Source organism: Fragaria vesca, linkage group LG5 (genome assembly GCF_000184155.1).
Source record: "Fragaria vesca subsp. vesca linkage group LG5, FraVesHawaii_1.0, whole genome shotgun sequence".
Taxonomy (NCBI): domain Eukaryota; kingdom Viridiplantae; phylum Streptophyta; class Magnoliopsida; order Rosales; family Rosaceae; genus Fragaria; species Fragaria vesca.
The window spans coordinates 11,100,520-11,116,025 of NC_020495.1; the positions used below are offsets into that span (position 1 = coordinate 11,100,520).

Below are 15,506 nucleotides of genomic sequence, written 5' to 3' on the forward strand. Positions count from 1 at the left end.
TGAAGAGGTTGTAGTTCTTCGTGAAATATTCATTGTACGTTGACACGATCTTATTAGATTAATGAGATTTTTTTACTCCACACAGACTGTAACTTCAATATTATTGTACGTTTGGCTAGTTCTTCGAATCAGTGTTTTTGGTCTTCTTCTTTTTTCAAATCATTAAAAGAATTAGATATACGTACAAGCTACAAGCAAAATCGACATATAATAAATTCATTTTAAACGTCACGCACTAACGATGCCACAAACTAATATTGTATTCAGAAAGTATAAGTAATCACTCGATTTGTTTCCCTAGCCTCTCTTTTGTTAGTTGCATAGAGCTATCACTAATTCCATGCATGAAGAGACATAGGCCCAACAAAATTAAATCTGTGTTGTCAATATCAAACAGACCGCGACACACATATATATTATTAACAGCCGGAGCGATACTCATGTAAAAAAAATACACAAGAACTGAGGGACTGGATGGTAAATTTTTATGTAAGAAAGGCCGACGTCCCATCAAGAACAGATGGGGTGAGTTGCAGCGTATCGGAACCCACTCAGACCAATAACAGGGGCAAATGACGTGGTACGCTTTGGTACGGATCGTACACACTGTTTAAAAAGGGAGACAAACCTCGTGTGGGGCGCTGTGTTACCGAACCGGCACGTGCCACGTGTAGCGGGCCCTCGTCTGTCACCCACCGCATTTCCGGGGCCCAGTTATCCACATGGGCTTGTGGTCCAAGAACCCATTCTAGCTATTAATAATTGTCTGCAGGTTTATTTTATTTTATTTTTCTCTTGAAAGAATATCATAAAATCTGCCCAAAATAATGAAAAACTGAAAATGTTATTCCACTTTTGGAGATGTCATATTCCCCCTAATATTTTGAAACGTGAAACGATGGTTCGCATGTGTGCCAGCCTTTCCTAATGTTATTTTTTCATTACTTAAAAAGTTATGAAAGCCTTCCTCTAAAGAAAACAATTCATATGAGCTGGTAAAATAGAAAAAAGAAGCACACCAAGGTAGAGATGAGCTTTTATAATTCAATAAAGGATCAATCTTTTTGTTTATGCAGTGCATGATCGTTAAATATGATATGATAATATGTGTGTTGGTATATAATTTGTGGTTTAATTGGACGATAGCTCTACAACACTTGATTATCAATTGTTTTTAAGTACTATGTAATAAGTATCTTGAGTTTAGAGCATTTTTAACAATGCTAGTTATTTTTTTGTCAAATTGCCATTCTTTTGTCAAATTTTAGCCAAAATAGCAAAAAAGTCATTTTGGCTGGTCACTTTAGAAATTCCTCTACACCAGTACTCGCTATTTCAGCTAAAATTTGATTTATATTATTGATTAAATAAAAAAAAATAATTTAAATATGTTTTAATATTACATAAAATGACTTAAAAATAATACTTTGAATTAACATAATTTATAGAGAGCTTCATCTAGCTAGCTAGCTAAAAGTTAAAATAGCTAGCCACTTACTAATTTGCTGGAGCTAGTAAAATTGAAAAAAAATTAAACTCGCTCTCTAAAATGGCTAAGGAGTCAATATAGCTAGTATGCTAAATTAACATAAATTATAGAGAGCCTTATCTAACTAACTAGCAAGCTAAAAGTTAAAATAGCTAGCCACTTACTAATTTGCTGGAGCTGGTAAAATTGATAAAAAATTAAACTCGTTTTCTAAAATGGCTAAGAAGTCAATATAGCTAGCATGCTAAAGATGCTCTTAGGTTTCTATTTCTAAGAAAGATTATCAGACGGTTGGATTTAAATTTGTTTAACGTAACACGTTTAATACCTCAACATGGTACAACTCGTACAAGCAACCTAATAGTAATTGTGATTTAATGAACAATTCTTAAAAAGAAAAATATAACAATCAAATTACCCAATTACAGCTTATTCTTTGATTATATGTTTGTTTAAATGTGAATCATCACAGGTGGTCGAGTTAGTAAGAGCCTTAGTGTGGAACCCCAATACCCATATTCGAATCCCGCCGACGTTAATTGGAGTTAAATCTCAATTTATTCTTGGTGGTAAGGGAGGAGGAAATGTTATGATATAATCTCTCAGCGTGGATTAGTCTCTGGGTCTATAAAGCCTTTAAATATATCGTCGTTGATACTCTAAAAAAATTATTGTTTAAATGTGAAATACTTATAATTCATGTGTTTAATTAGTTTCAGATGAACGATTAGTAATATATTGTATTTGAACCATTCGTCTGCATCTCGTTACTCAAATCGAATCGATCAATTTTAAATCGAGTCATCAAGAGTGCCTTCTCACCAACTATACTACAGAACCGGATTTGTCAACTAGCAAAGGTTGGTGGTCATGGAGACCAACCAATCAACTCTCTCTTTCTTCTTTCTCTCTCTCTTTTGATTGGACGGTGACCACCAACCCTTGCTGGGTGGCAAATCCGGATCCCTATATTACAGATTTTTAACAATGCATCACTTCAACGTGGAAAGAGAAGAATCTTGCATTACTTTTTACTTTTTAGCTTTATCAAATACCAACAGAAATGGGAAGCATTACAGAAAGATGATGATGATAGAAAGTGCATTGCAACCTCAATAATGATGAACCCTAGGTTAGCTAATCTTTTTTACTGTTGTGCCACGTCTATTTCTTTTTCTTTTTTTGAGAACTTGTGTCACGTCTATTTCATATGTATATACAATTACAAATAATTCTACTAGTCTAGTGTTATGGGCCAAACACCAAGGTCTATCCAATCACGTGGGCTTGGCCTCACTCTCATGCTGTACATGTTGCCACGCAATTGGTCCACATATGCTCTCCTATTTCAATAAGTGACAAAACTTAATGGCCGCTAAATGTTGCATCAACATGTGCTTAATAACCTGATTATCTGTTAATTAATCGTCCCCGAATCTGCTTAATTAAAAATCCTAACGATGTTTTCCAGTTTCCACTTCCTCCTCCTTTCAATCATATGTGGAAACAACATAAAATCATCGAGTCATGGAATAATATCAGGTTGTCTTGATTAACCGACATATTATAAAAATAAACTATAATACGGTAACGTTATTTGTTTTCGTGACAAACGTATATTTTAATTCGAAAATAACTAATTAGTGAAGCGATATATCTCTATTAATAAAGTTATAAGGTTTTTTTGACTTTATCAACGGTTAAATTTTTAAACTACCTATAAGGCCCTTGATTGATTAAAACTTTAAAATATGTCTTCTAACATATGAAAGATAAATTATTAATTGCAAATGTTGGAAACAAGAAAAAAAAACATAAAGAAAAAAGCTTAAAATGTGGGAGGGGGAGAGAAAAGTGGGGAGAAAAATCATACTTTTTTGTTTTTTTTTGTTACAAAAGGTGCCTAAAAGGCACAAACAAAAGAAAAACAAAGACTAAATGCTAAAATAGTTGCCAGATCTCCTGGCTTTAGAAACAGCGCACAAGTCATCTAAGAATGCATCAGCAGCATGAGCAGGAGGGCTGTCAAAACAGATAAGGCGTAACTGTAATAGTAAAAAACAAAAAAAACAAAATATTCACACACGCACATAGTGCGGGTTAAGATGCTAGTAATATATAATGAAAGAAGAGATCAAAAAGCAGAGTGTGGTTAGTGAAAATCTCTAATCCATATCATGAATAAAGTGGAAGAATTAAGAAGAAAACCGATCAACGGCTAAAGAAAAACAAAAACAAAAACTGATGAAGATGAATAAATAAGTCATACCTATCTACCTAACCGGAGAGTTGGTTCAAGGACGGGCTAGCTGTTTGTTTACCTAAATTGAATGACAATGGTGTGATATCTTACAACAGTGTCTTGTTATAAATTCCTAATTCTAAGTGTCATCTTTTGTTATAAATTTTCAAGTCAAGTGTCATGCATGTTTTGAATATGGACAATGAGGAACTATGTGGACCTCAACTTCATCACTGATTAGACCAAAATTTCATAGCAATAGAGTAATTTTAGACACGTAATTAATATCTAAAATCGACTAAAAAAAAGGGAGTTGTTTTGATGAGGACCACTAAGTTAAGGATTTTCTCATTAATCGCTTATTGCACTAACTTTTCAATCATATTTTTTCATCTCAACCGTTTATTTTGTAGGTCTATATAAGTAGATCACTTATACAAATTTTCAGTCAAATCGGTGATCGTTAAGGAATCGAACTAAATCAAATTAATAGACGATCCAAATCTGTCAAATAAGAGTCATTCAAATTTATAATTGGTAAATCACATTTATAAATGTCTTAACGATTTTCAATTTGGATAAAAATTTGTAGAGATTATATTATATATATATACAAACTAGACGGTCGATATGTGAATATGTGATCGAAAAATGGGTGAAAACGAATAAGTTGTCAACTAGTCCTTAACTTACTGGTCCTTATTAGAACCACACTCCTTAAAAAAGACACAACAATATTAAGTTTTACATGTAAATTAGGTAGAAAAACATGTCGAATCTTAAAAATAAAAAAGTATCTATGTCATGTATATTAAGCATATCATATCAAATCATTGCTCCATTAGTCGTTTGTTTGCTAGAGCAAGAAAATATCATCTAGCTATCCAAAAAACATGAAAAGTCATGAGAAGTTAGTGATGATTATGCTTACCATCACCTCCTCCGTTTCTGTCCTTTTGTTGAGCTCATGTTTTCTGATTCACTTCCTTGCTTAATCAACTCTCTTCTATGCTTCAGTGATAAATCCACTACAAACAGATTTGCTTAAGTTTAGCACAAAAATTAGGATAATGTACGGCATATAGCATACTAGGACAACAATAATAAAGTAAATGATCAATCACTTTTCAAAGCTAAAGAGAAGCCTTTTTGACGTTATAGTATACACCCATATGCGTCAAAACTCAACATCAAAAACTCATTTATGCGTGTGATTCGTGTTATGTCAAAGAGCAGTAATTAAACATATACGATTCCTAATACAAGACCATTTTATCTTAAAATAAAATGCTTTCTTCGTGATTGTAACAAAAAAAGTGATGACCTTTCACTACTTTGAGTCAATATTCATACCTAGGGCTGAAGGTAAGCAGTCATTTTCATCACAATTAATCACAAGTTTCACAACAAAATAATCTTGAACGCACGAGGCAGGCGACTCTTCTCATCACTAAACAACGTACAACCTTTCCACTACCTGAAAAAAACGTTTGCACGTAATCTTGATTTAGATATAAAAATACATCTTTTCCCCCAAAAATATTCCAAAGTAAAAAAAACAAAAGGGTAACTTGAACAAATAGAAAAGAAGAAAAATAAAAGGTAAAAAAGGTCTTATCACCTAATGCCATGAGTGCATGTGCAATTCATGACTCAATGGCCTTGGTTGGTCACCTCATCTATGAAACAAATATTAGAAAATAAAATTTTATCTGGTCTCACCTGTAAAGACAAAAGAATAAAAATCCCCTCTTTTTTTTTTTTTGCTCAAAGTTACCAACAAAAGTTTTGAGCTTTCAGGTCAAAATACTAGTGAGGGACTTATCAACTTTTTTTTTGTTTTTTGTTTCAAGTAATTTGAAGCAGCAAGAATTTTGACATAAAAAGAGAGGTAGTGGAAAAGCTTGTGACTGTTACTGACTGCTTTGCCACTCTCTGTGAGCGGTTCATCATCCTCTTTCTGCCATTTTGGTGAAGCAGGGTCGCCCTCATTTCGGTCCCTCAACCCCTAATTCTTATCAAAATCCACTCTTTACAACCGGGTACTGCTCATCTTCCTCTCCAACTTCATCACCCTTTTCTTGTGTTCTTTGGTTTCTGATCTTTGGGGTGAATGCTTCTTCTTCTGTAGAGCTGTGACGAGAGGAAGGAGATGGCGGAGGAGAAGCCTGAAGTGCTGGACGCCGTGCTGAAGGAGACGGTTGATTTGGTATATAGATCTGAGAAAGCTCAAAGCTTTTTGCTTGTTTTCCTTGGTTTTTTCTGTGTGGTTTTTGTTCTCTAATGTTATGAACTCTGTGGTTGTAGGAAAACATACCCATTGAGGAGGTGTTTGAGAATCTGAGATGTAGCAAAGAGGGTCTCACCAGTGAGGCTGCTGAGGAAAGATTAACCATTTTTGGGCACAACAAGCTTGAGGAAAAGCAGGTTATTTTTTTTCTTCTTCTCATAATTCACGGCTCCCTTTGCTTTTATCTTCTTGGTTTTGGTGAACTGTGTTTTCTTCTTTCATGTTAACACAATTGTGTGGTATGGGGTGTGTTGCAGGAGAGCAAATTTATCAAGTTTCTGGGCTTTATGTGGAATCCTCTCTCATGGGTTATGGAAGCTGCTGCTATAATGGCCATTGCTCTTGCAAATGGAGGAGTAAGTGCTAAGCTTTTTCGGGTTACTGTTGCTAGTTTTGTGAGGCTGCTTCTGTTTTGGGTGATTTGTTTGTTGATTTGTAACGTTGTTTATCTGTATGCAGGGCAAGCCTCCGGACTGGCAAGATTTTGTGGGTATCATTACTCTGCTGGTTATCAACTCCACCATTAGTTTCATTGAGGAAAATAATGCGGGTAATGCTGCAGCGGCTCTCATGGCTCGTCTTGCGCCTAAAGCCAAGGTATCGGATTTGCAAACTTATTGTCCTTTTGTTTTGTTTTTAGGGTGGTATTTACTGCTTCTATTATGGTGAACAGTAGGTCGTAGGCTACATCTTGGTCTATTAATTAAATTTTTGATGCATGAGTAGGAATTTATGGTGATGTATGCTTGAATTTGTTTGTTGGTTCCATATTTAACGAAATATATGTACAGGTGCTTCGAGATGGAAGGTGGAACGAGCAAGATGCCGCTGTCCTAGTACCTGGAGACATAATTAGCATCAAACTTGGCGATATCGTTCCAGCTGATGCACGGCTGCTTGAAGGGGATCCCTTAAAAATTGATCAGGTTTATCTATGACTACATCTGTGTCTGTTCATTAGTGTTAATAATGCTCAAGTTTAATGTTTATAGACCTATGCTGGAACATTTTGGCTCTCTCTGATGTTTTTATTTCAATTTGCAGTCTGCCCTTACAGGCGAGTCTCTTCCCGTGACAAAAGGCCCTGGAGATGGTGTGTACTCTGGTTCAACTTGCAAACAAGGAGAGATTGAAGCAGTGGTCATTGCTACAGGTGTGCATACATTCTTTGGGAAGGCTGCTCATCTCGTTGATAGCACTAACCAAGTGGGCCACTTCCAAAAGGTAAGGGAACAATAGTGTTATTTGCTATCATGGACTTTTGCACATTGTCATTATTGAGATAATTTGTTTTATTCTTTCCATTTCATTCTCAGGTCTTAACTGCAATAGGGAATTTCTGCATATGCTCTATCGCTGTGGGTATGGTAATAGAGATTATTGTCATGTACCCGATTCAAGACCGAGATTATCGCCCTGGAATTGACAATCTACTTGTGCTTCTCATCGGTGGAATTCCGATTGCAATGCCCACAGTTCTGTCTGTGACTATGGCAATTGGCTCTCATAGATTAGCACAGCAGGTATTTCCTTGTGAATGCTAGAACTGTTCTTGATACATTGTGCTTGGGACATGAGTAATTTTGTTAATGCTGACTGCAGGGAGCTATCACAAAGAGAATGACAGCAATTGAAGAGATGGCGGGCATGGATGTGCTTTGTAGTGATAAAACAGGAACCCTAACACTGAACAAGCTTACAGTTGATAAGAATCTTATTGAGGTCGTTTAGGAGACTGCTGCTTATTTATTAGAGAAAATGCTTTTCCTTGATGAACTTCTTATTAAATGTCTGCTTGGCTTTTAACTTGTAGGTTTTTGCAAAAGGAGTGGATCCGGATACTGTTGTTCTGATGGCAGCTCGAGCATCGAGGACAGAGAATCAAGATGCAATAGATACTGCTATAGTTGGGATGCTGGCTGATCCTAAGGAGGTAAATCTTTTGATTGGTTTGTCCCTTTCCAAACATAGCTACATGTAGCTATTTACAGAAGCATTTTTATCTAATTTAGATTAATTTCTTTTTATCTCCATGAAAAGGCACGTGCTGGCATTCAAGAAATACACTTCCTTCCTTTCAATCCTACTGATAAGCGTACTGCTTTGACTTATATTGACCGTGATGGTAAAATGCATAGAGTTAGCAAGGGTGCACCAGAGCAGGTAATTGTTCTCCATATGCTCTTGTTGTTATTCCTTTTTGTTAACACCATCCTAATTCATCTCTGACATATATGTATATATGTGTGTGTGTGTGTGTATATACACCTATTAATGTAACATGTTTATTTATTTATTTTTAGATTCTACATCTCGCCCACAATAAGTCAGACATTGAGCGCAGAGTTCATGCAGTGATTGATAAGTTTGCTGAGCGAGGATTACGGTCCCTTGCTGTAGCATACCAGGTTTCTGGATTTCTTATTTTTTATATTTATTTTATCTCTTCTAGGTTAAATTTAAATTTATTTTGATTCATTCTTTGTATTATGCAGGAAGTTCCAGAAGGAATCAAAGAGGGTGCTGGAGGCCCATGGCAGTTCATTGGTCTAATGCCACTCTTTGACCCACCTAGGCACGATAGTGCAGAGACAATACGGAGGGCTTTAAATCTTGGAGTAAATGTGAAAATGATTACAGGTGTGCTCTTTATTGTAGCTTAAATTTGTAGTGTCCCTGCTTGTGGAAAATCTAGGAAGTCTAAATAACATCTTAACAAAAGAATTCTTAAATTTATTATGGGGTGATAGGTTTTGATATACTGACGATATTGATTCATGTCTTAAAATGTTTATTATGGAGACAGAGTGAAAGGTGTTTGTTGTATAATAACGTAGATGTGATGTGACCTGATGTTGAATAAAATCAATTGAAGCTTTTCAATCTCGTACTTTCTCAGGTGATCAACTGGCCATAGGAAAGGAAACGGGTCGTCGTTTGGGAATGGGAACCAATATGTATCCTTCATCAGCTTTACTAGGACAGAACAAGGATGAGTCAATTGCGGCTTTACCCATTGATGATCTGATAGAAAAAGCCGATGGCTTTGCTGGTGTATTCCCAGGTATGCTTCTTTTACCATTGTAGGCTTTGGTACACGCTAGGCAAAAGATTTTACAAATGTTGTCAATCCTCCTCTTAAAATGATTTGTCTGATATTGTTTGGTACAGAGCACAAATACGAGATTGTAAAACGCTTGCAAGCAATGAAACATATCTGTGGAATGACTGGTGATGGTGTAAATGATGCTCCTGCCCTCAAGAAAGCCGATATTGGTATTGCTGTTGCTGATGCAACAGATGCAGCACGTAGTGCTTCTGATATTGTGCTAACTGAACCTGGACTCAGTGTAATCATTAGTGCCGTTTTGACCAGTCGAGCAATCTTCCAGAGGATGAAAAATTACACAGTAAGCTTTGTTTTCTAATGTGGTAGACTGTTTTTTCGTAGTGTTATCTTCACATGAATGGTGCTATTGATAACCAAATTTGTTCTCTGTATTGGCAGATATATGCTGTTTCCATCACAATTCGTATTGTGGTAAGTGAGTTGTTTCTTGGTTTGATGACTTTATCCTTGTAGATGGAACCTTTTCTTTTTATTATTATAATTATCTTTTTATGTTGAGTATTCAGTATTCCTCACTCATCTGATCATTTAATATGTTGGCAGATGGGTTTCATGTTGCTGGCCCTCATATGGAAGTTCGACTTTCCACCTTTCATGGTGCTTATTATTGCAATCCTCAATGATGGTTTGTTCTTTCTTTCCCCATTCAAAATTCTGTCTGTCAGTCTCTCTCTCTCTCTCTCTCATGGTTTGTGCTATCATGTTTGTTATGCCTCTTGTTAGCGCCATTTTTTATTCAACATTGCCGCCATTTAGTAGTCCTCATCATTGCTGTCATGTGTTTTCTTCTGTAGAATTTTATTGGTTAGAAATTGTTACACACTCAAAATTGTACTTTGCCTTGTTTTTGACTGAAGTGATATATTAATGGGTTAGTCTCTGCAGCAACTTACTAGCATTATGCCCTTTTAGGTACTATCATGACGATATCAAAGGATAGGGTCAAACCATCTCCTCTGCCAGATAGCTGGAAGCTGGCCGAGATTTTTGCTACTGGAATTGTGCTCGGTTCCTACTTGGCAATAATGACTGTGATATTCTTTTGGGCAGCATACAAAACAGACTTCTTCCCAGTAAGAATACGTGCCATGTTCTGTTCCTAAAATGATCTCTTAGTCTTGCATTCCCGAAGCTAGCCAACTGCTTGTGATGTTTCATTTTTGGTTTATTGATTTCTGGGCACTTTCTTTTCAGAGGACATTTGGGGTGTCAACTCTTGAGAAAACAGCTAATGATGACTTCCGGAAACTTGCCTCTGCTATATATCTACAAGTTAGCATCATTAGCCAGGCCCTCATTTTTGTCACACGCTCTCGAGGTTGGTCCTTTCTTGAGCGGCCTGGAATGTTACTTTTTGTGGCTTTCCTGATAGCCCAGCTGGTGAGCTGATTTCAAAATAATTTCATTTTTCTCTTCATTTTGATTGATTTAAGAGGTAGCACTGAACTTTTGATCGTCCATTTTGAGCAGATTGCCACCTTGATAGCAGTGTATGCTAACTGGAGTTTTGCTGCAATCGAAGGGATTGGATGGGGTTGGGCTGGGGTGATCTGGCTCTATAATATCGTATTCTATATCCCACTGGATATCATAAAGTTCATGATACGCTATGCTCTCAGTGGGAAGGCTTGGGATCTTCTCATTGAGCAAAGGGTATGATTTTGCTTTCTTTAATTGTTTTACGTGACTAGGGACTTTCCTGTGAGCTGTGGTCTGAGGGATTGTTTTGTGTTCTAGATTGCTTTTACAAGGCAAAAGGACTTTGGCAAGGAACAACGTGAGCTTCAATGGGCACATGCACAAAGAACATTGCATGGTTTGCAACCACCAGATACCAAGATGTTTACTGAAAGAACACATTTCACTGAACTCAATCATATGGCTGAAGAAGCCAAAAGAAGAGCTGAAATCGCAAGGTGAGCAGCAATCTTTTGATACACTGATACAGAAAGTGGATTCTGACTGGCAATTCTGCTGTACTTTTGATTCCTATGTTGATGTTTAACTGCAAATTCATTTCTCGTGTAGGTTGAGAGAACTGCATACACTGAAAGGTCACGTAGAGTCAGTGGTGCGATTGAAGGGTCTCGACATCGACACAATTCAGCAAGCTTACACAGTCTAGTTCAGGGACAGTTTATTTTACTATAGCGTGACAGAATCCTAGTATTGCTGAGAGTAAAGACAGGTACTCGGCATGTTGTGAGTAACCTAGTAGAGAAATCCTTTTAAATTTGCTACTCTGCTTTCAGTTTATTTTTTGCATGTAAAATGAGTGCTGCAATCAGCTGTTTTCTGGTTCCTTTTCCTCTACCTCCTTATCCCCTTTTGTGATACTGATACATGCTCAATTAATCCAAACCATTCACGACATGTTTGCTTCACATTAAAATGAGACCAACCCTTTCAGGTTTCTCTCTTTTCTATTTTTCCCCACCCACGTAACTTCCACATAATTCAATGGCAAAATAGCACTGTGAGCTTGCATTAACCTTGTATTCCACGTTCAACAAGGTATACAACGTTCTTAAATTTGAAATACTAAGGACTGGTGAGTTTCTTTGCAAAGTTCCTCGTTGTGATGTTTACTAAATTTGAAGTTATGGTGAGAAGTATAGAACTCAATCGTTGGTGGATGGTAGGCTGGAGTGATTATTAATAATTCGAAATGTCTAAGAACTAAGTTGCATATACTAGGCTACCATAGAACACTACAAATTTGACTTGTTGAATACCAAGCGGCAAGCTTAATCATCTAGGCTGGTAAGTTGCGTAAGAGTGTTGTTGGACTATAACAATGTAGTACACGAGGGGTGCAGCCCATATTGGTACACTCACTAGACATTTCATTTCTTCCACTTGCTGCATGCTGCAAAGTCTTCATGGATTGGCTGCTTTTCTAGATCTTGTTTTCAATACAAGCGGCCAATCTAGATAAGATTACAAGCAACAACAACATTAGGATCTCTTCAGTCCCGGAATTACCAACACTTTCAGAAGTAACAAATTGCCTAAAATATAACAAGGCAAATCCCTTAAGATGAAACCTCTACATTTGTCCAGTCTAGTTTGGCACTCACCTGTATGTCATCAGTTTTTACCACAAAAAATTTACATAGAAGCGCCAAGGGAAACTCTTCAATATAAATGCCTGTCCTCAGAAAAGTGTACGTAGTCAGGATTCCAACATCAGAATTCCAAAACAATACCAATGACAGGAGCAATTCAAGCGAAACGAAACTGTACCTGAAACAAATGGTCACGCTTCGAGGCCACGCTACATGAAGGAAGTCTTTCTGGAACATACACAATACAAAATTTTCACTCAAACATAAAGAAGTAGAAAGCAATGTAACAAATCCCGAACAATTACACAAACTCACCTAAATCAGAGAAGCCCCAACAGCCCCCAAGTGTCGAGGCCGGCAATGGATAAGTGTCTCCATTCTAAAAATGAGCTGCTGAATAATAAGAAACAATGAAATCCAGAGACGCACACATCATTTCAAACAGTGAGCCCTTTTTTGAAAGCTCAAATGTTTTCGAAAACCCAGAAGGATTCGGCTCCTCTAAAGTGAGGAGTCTGTAAAGTTAGTTAAAGTTTATAAAATTTAGGCTTTCTATCTAATCCAAGGGTCTTAAGAATTGACATATCACTATTACTTTAATTTTTCATTTTTAGCCTAACCCCAGTTAACTTCTTGTTAACTATATCGTTAACTCCATAGAAAAAAAGAAGAAGAAAAACAATTCTCGTCATGGCACTCGTGTCTTTCTTCTATGCCTGACTTGTTGTGGTGTTGCTTGTTTCTCTCTACTTATGTCAGTCTTTCTTTTTGCTAGCCGTCTTTGATGGCGCTTTGCTGGTCATTGATGGTTAACATAATAACATTTAACGCCGGGTAAGGGAGGCATTGACTCTCATGTGAACAAAGTAAAAGTAGAGGCTGTAGAGCAGAACAGAGCCATAAACAAAGATAGTATCGATCTGAAGTGAATGGGATTAATTTAAAGGAAATGGAGTAGAGCAGGGCAGATAAATTTTGGTGGCGGAAAATCGAAATGGTTGTTAGCGAAGAAAAGAGATGAATTTTTTATTTTTTATAGTCTCGCGAGAGGACTATATTTGAGGTGTGGGGATTAAAATTTAAAAAAGGTGGGAACCATTCTTGTAAAAATAGAATCTGAGCAAAACCCAGACGAGATTATAGCCTGCCTAGACGAAGAGGTTAAACTCATGCATTTAACTGGGTTTTGCTATTCAATCTTTCAAATAGCCTTTAGGTTTTGCATTTTATCAATTAATTAAACACATAGATCAAGTAAATATCAAGAGCTCATTTACAGGAGGAACTCATTATCCACGGAAGAGTTTCCATGGAAGCACAGATCGAGAGGCAACAATGGAGCAAGTCAGGTGTCGAAGAAAGGCCGACAAAATCCTAGAGCTTTTTTTTGTTGTTAGGGTTAATGATAGTTACACAGAAGTTAACTGGGGTTTAGATTAAAAATGAAAAATTAATATAACAGTGATGTGTCAATTTTTAAGACCTTTGAATTTTGAATTAGATAAAAAACCTAGATTTTATAAATTTTAACTAACATCACCGACTCCTCACTTTAAAATTCGGATCCAACCGGGAAAGCTCAAATCTCTTTTCAAGAACCCATTTTTCATTCAAAGGCTCCATTTGTGTATCCAAATCGAATGCAAGGCCCTGATCACATTCCTCAGTTCTCTGCCACCTTAGTCGTCGTCAATGACGTCAGCTTCGTCTCTCAGGCCTTCCTTATCTCGAAGAAAGAAGCCGAGGCCTCAGCTGCCGGAATGGCACCGGAAAAGTATCTTGGTTGCCAACGCCAACAGCCCAAATTCCAAGTCTTTCTCATCCCCAGGTAACAACAGAGGTTTTAGCCTGGACTGATCAAGTAACTTCTGTAGTGGAATTTAGATTGTTTAACTTTGTGTCTTCAGTGAATTAAAGTTGGTAATGTGACCAAAGTTTGTGTAACTAAATCTTGGCTAGCTAGATTGGTGCTTTATGAAATTCTCATTTTGTTATCATTCTCAGTCTTGCATTGCGGGAGCTAGCCAACTGCTTGTGAGTTTTCATTTTTGGTTTATTAATTTCTGGGTTTTTTTTTTTTGGTAGGAGAGCATTTGGGGTGATTTGTACCAAGGAATGGTGAGTTTCTTTGCCAAGTTCCTTGTTCTGATTCGTACTAAATTTGAAGTTATGGTGAGAAGTGAGAAGTGAGTTGCATATATGGTGAGAACTCAATCGTTGGTGGATGGTAGGCTGGAGTGATTATTAATAATTCTAATGTAGAACTAAATTACATATACGAGGAATTCTCTATAGAACACTACTGATATAATTATTGAATACCAAGCTTCATCATCAAGCAGCATTTTTCTGAGGCTGTTTAGGCCACTTTCTCAGTAACTTCGACTTCAAGAGTACTATTATCGATCCCTGTACCTTTATACTGATACCAGCTTGCAATGAGCAAAAAGTATCCGAAGTTAACAGTGGCAATAGCAGTAATCAAGTAGTAATAGTAATCAAGCCTCCCCTTGTTGAGATCTTCCGGCAGCCAATTTCCGGTTGCAGCCCCCTCTGTGGCTCTGTGGACTACTGAAATCAAGAAACTATTCAAGTAATTTGAACCTGCCATTCCACAAAAGAAGAAAGACCCTGCAACGCTTCTCATGTTTTCAGGGAATTGCTTGTAGTAGAACTCAGTTTGACCAATGGCAGCGAATGCTTCTGCAAGTCCAGCCAATGCGAGCTGAGGAATTAACCAGAAGCCTGACATGGACGAAACGTTACTACCTGATAATGGTTTGGTTAGAGCTAATGACCTTCGACGCTCTTCTACGATTGCAGAGACTAACATGGAGACAATAGAGAGAAAAATGCCAGCTCCAATTCTTTGCAGCACTGTGATGCCTCCTTCTATCCCTGTGCGTCTTTGGAGAAATGGGACGACAAGTCGGTCATAGATAGGGATCCAAATGGTCATGGCTATCATCAAGAAGACATAGTAGGATGCAGCTGGGATCTCGAAGTGTTTTGTAAGTCTTCTATCACATTGAAGAGCTTGGTAAGTTGTATAGGAGTGTTGTTGGACTATAACAATATAGTACACGAGGGCTGCAGCCCATATTGGTAACAGTCTCACTAGACATTTCATTTCTTCTACTTGCTGCATGCTGCAAAGTCTCCATGGATTGGCTGCTGATCCATCTGTGTTTAATTTGTCTTCCGGCGTCAGGATTGCTGCTTTGTCAAGGCATCTAAGGGAGGTGATAATAACATGTCAGTTAGGGGACTTCTGATCAGAATTGTAC

At 37.2% G+C, this 15,506-nt stretch overlaps 2 protein-coding genes across 2 annotated transcripts in view; one reads left to right on the top strand and one right to left on the bottom strand.

Moving 5' to 3' along the window:
- The first annotated feature begins 5,697 nt into the window (after positions 1 to 5,697).
- Positions 5,698 to 11,534, top strand: LOC101304385 (ATPase 11, plasma membrane-type-like). The gene is made up of 21 exons (XM_004299553.1): positions 5,698 to 5,940; positions 6,039 to 6,158; positions 6,279 to 6,377; positions 6,481 to 6,618; positions 6,813 to 6,947; positions 7,066 to 7,245; positions 7,338 to 7,544; positions 7,624 to 7,743; positions 7,835 to 7,954; positions 8,062 to 8,184; positions 8,325 to 8,429; positions 8,517 to 8,661; positions 8,921 to 9,085; positions 9,193 to 9,431; positions 9,530 to 9,562; positions 9,695 to 9,776; positions 10,064 to 10,224; positions 10,346 to 10,531; positions 10,622 to 10,804; positions 10,889 to 11,067; positions 11,180 to 11,534. The coding sequence occupies exons 1-21, from the start codon at positions 5,884 to 5,886 to the stop codon at positions 11,274 to 11,276; spliced, it is 2,874 nt and encodes a 957-aa protein (XP_004299601.1). The 5' UTR covers positions 5,698 to 5,883; the 3' UTR covers positions 11,277 to 11,534.
- Positions 11,535 to 14,397: 2,863 nt separating this feature from the next.
- The window catches only part of LOC101311582 (probable peptide/nitrate transporter At5g62680-like), a 2,487-nt gene continuing 1,378 nt past the window's right edge, over positions 14,398 to 15,506 (bottom strand). The window contains exon 3 of the mRNA XM_004301259.1: positions 14,398 to 15,466. Coding sequence (XP_004301307.1) covers positions 14,579 to 15,466 — 888 coding nt within the window. The 3' untranslated portion in view covers positions 14,398 to 14,578. The remainder of the gene's footprint in view (positions 15,467 to 15,506) is intronic.

What these genes read in the sequence shown, in the direction of transcription:
- LOC101304385 (XM_004299553.1), top strand. Translation starts at nt 5,884, where the DNA reads ATGGCGGAGGAGAAGCCTGAAGTGCTGGACGCCGTGCTGAAGGAGACG. An exon ending in TGAAGGAGACGGTTGATTTG is followed by an intron (nt 5,941 to 6,038) that starts GTATATAGATCT and finishes CTGTGGTTGTAG; the next exon opens with GAAAACATACCCATTGAGGA. An exon ending in ATCTTCTCATTGAGCAAAGG is followed by an intron (nt 10,805 to 10,888) that starts GTATGATTTTGC and finishes TTTGTGTTCTAG; the next exon opens with ATTGCTTTTACAAGGCAAAA.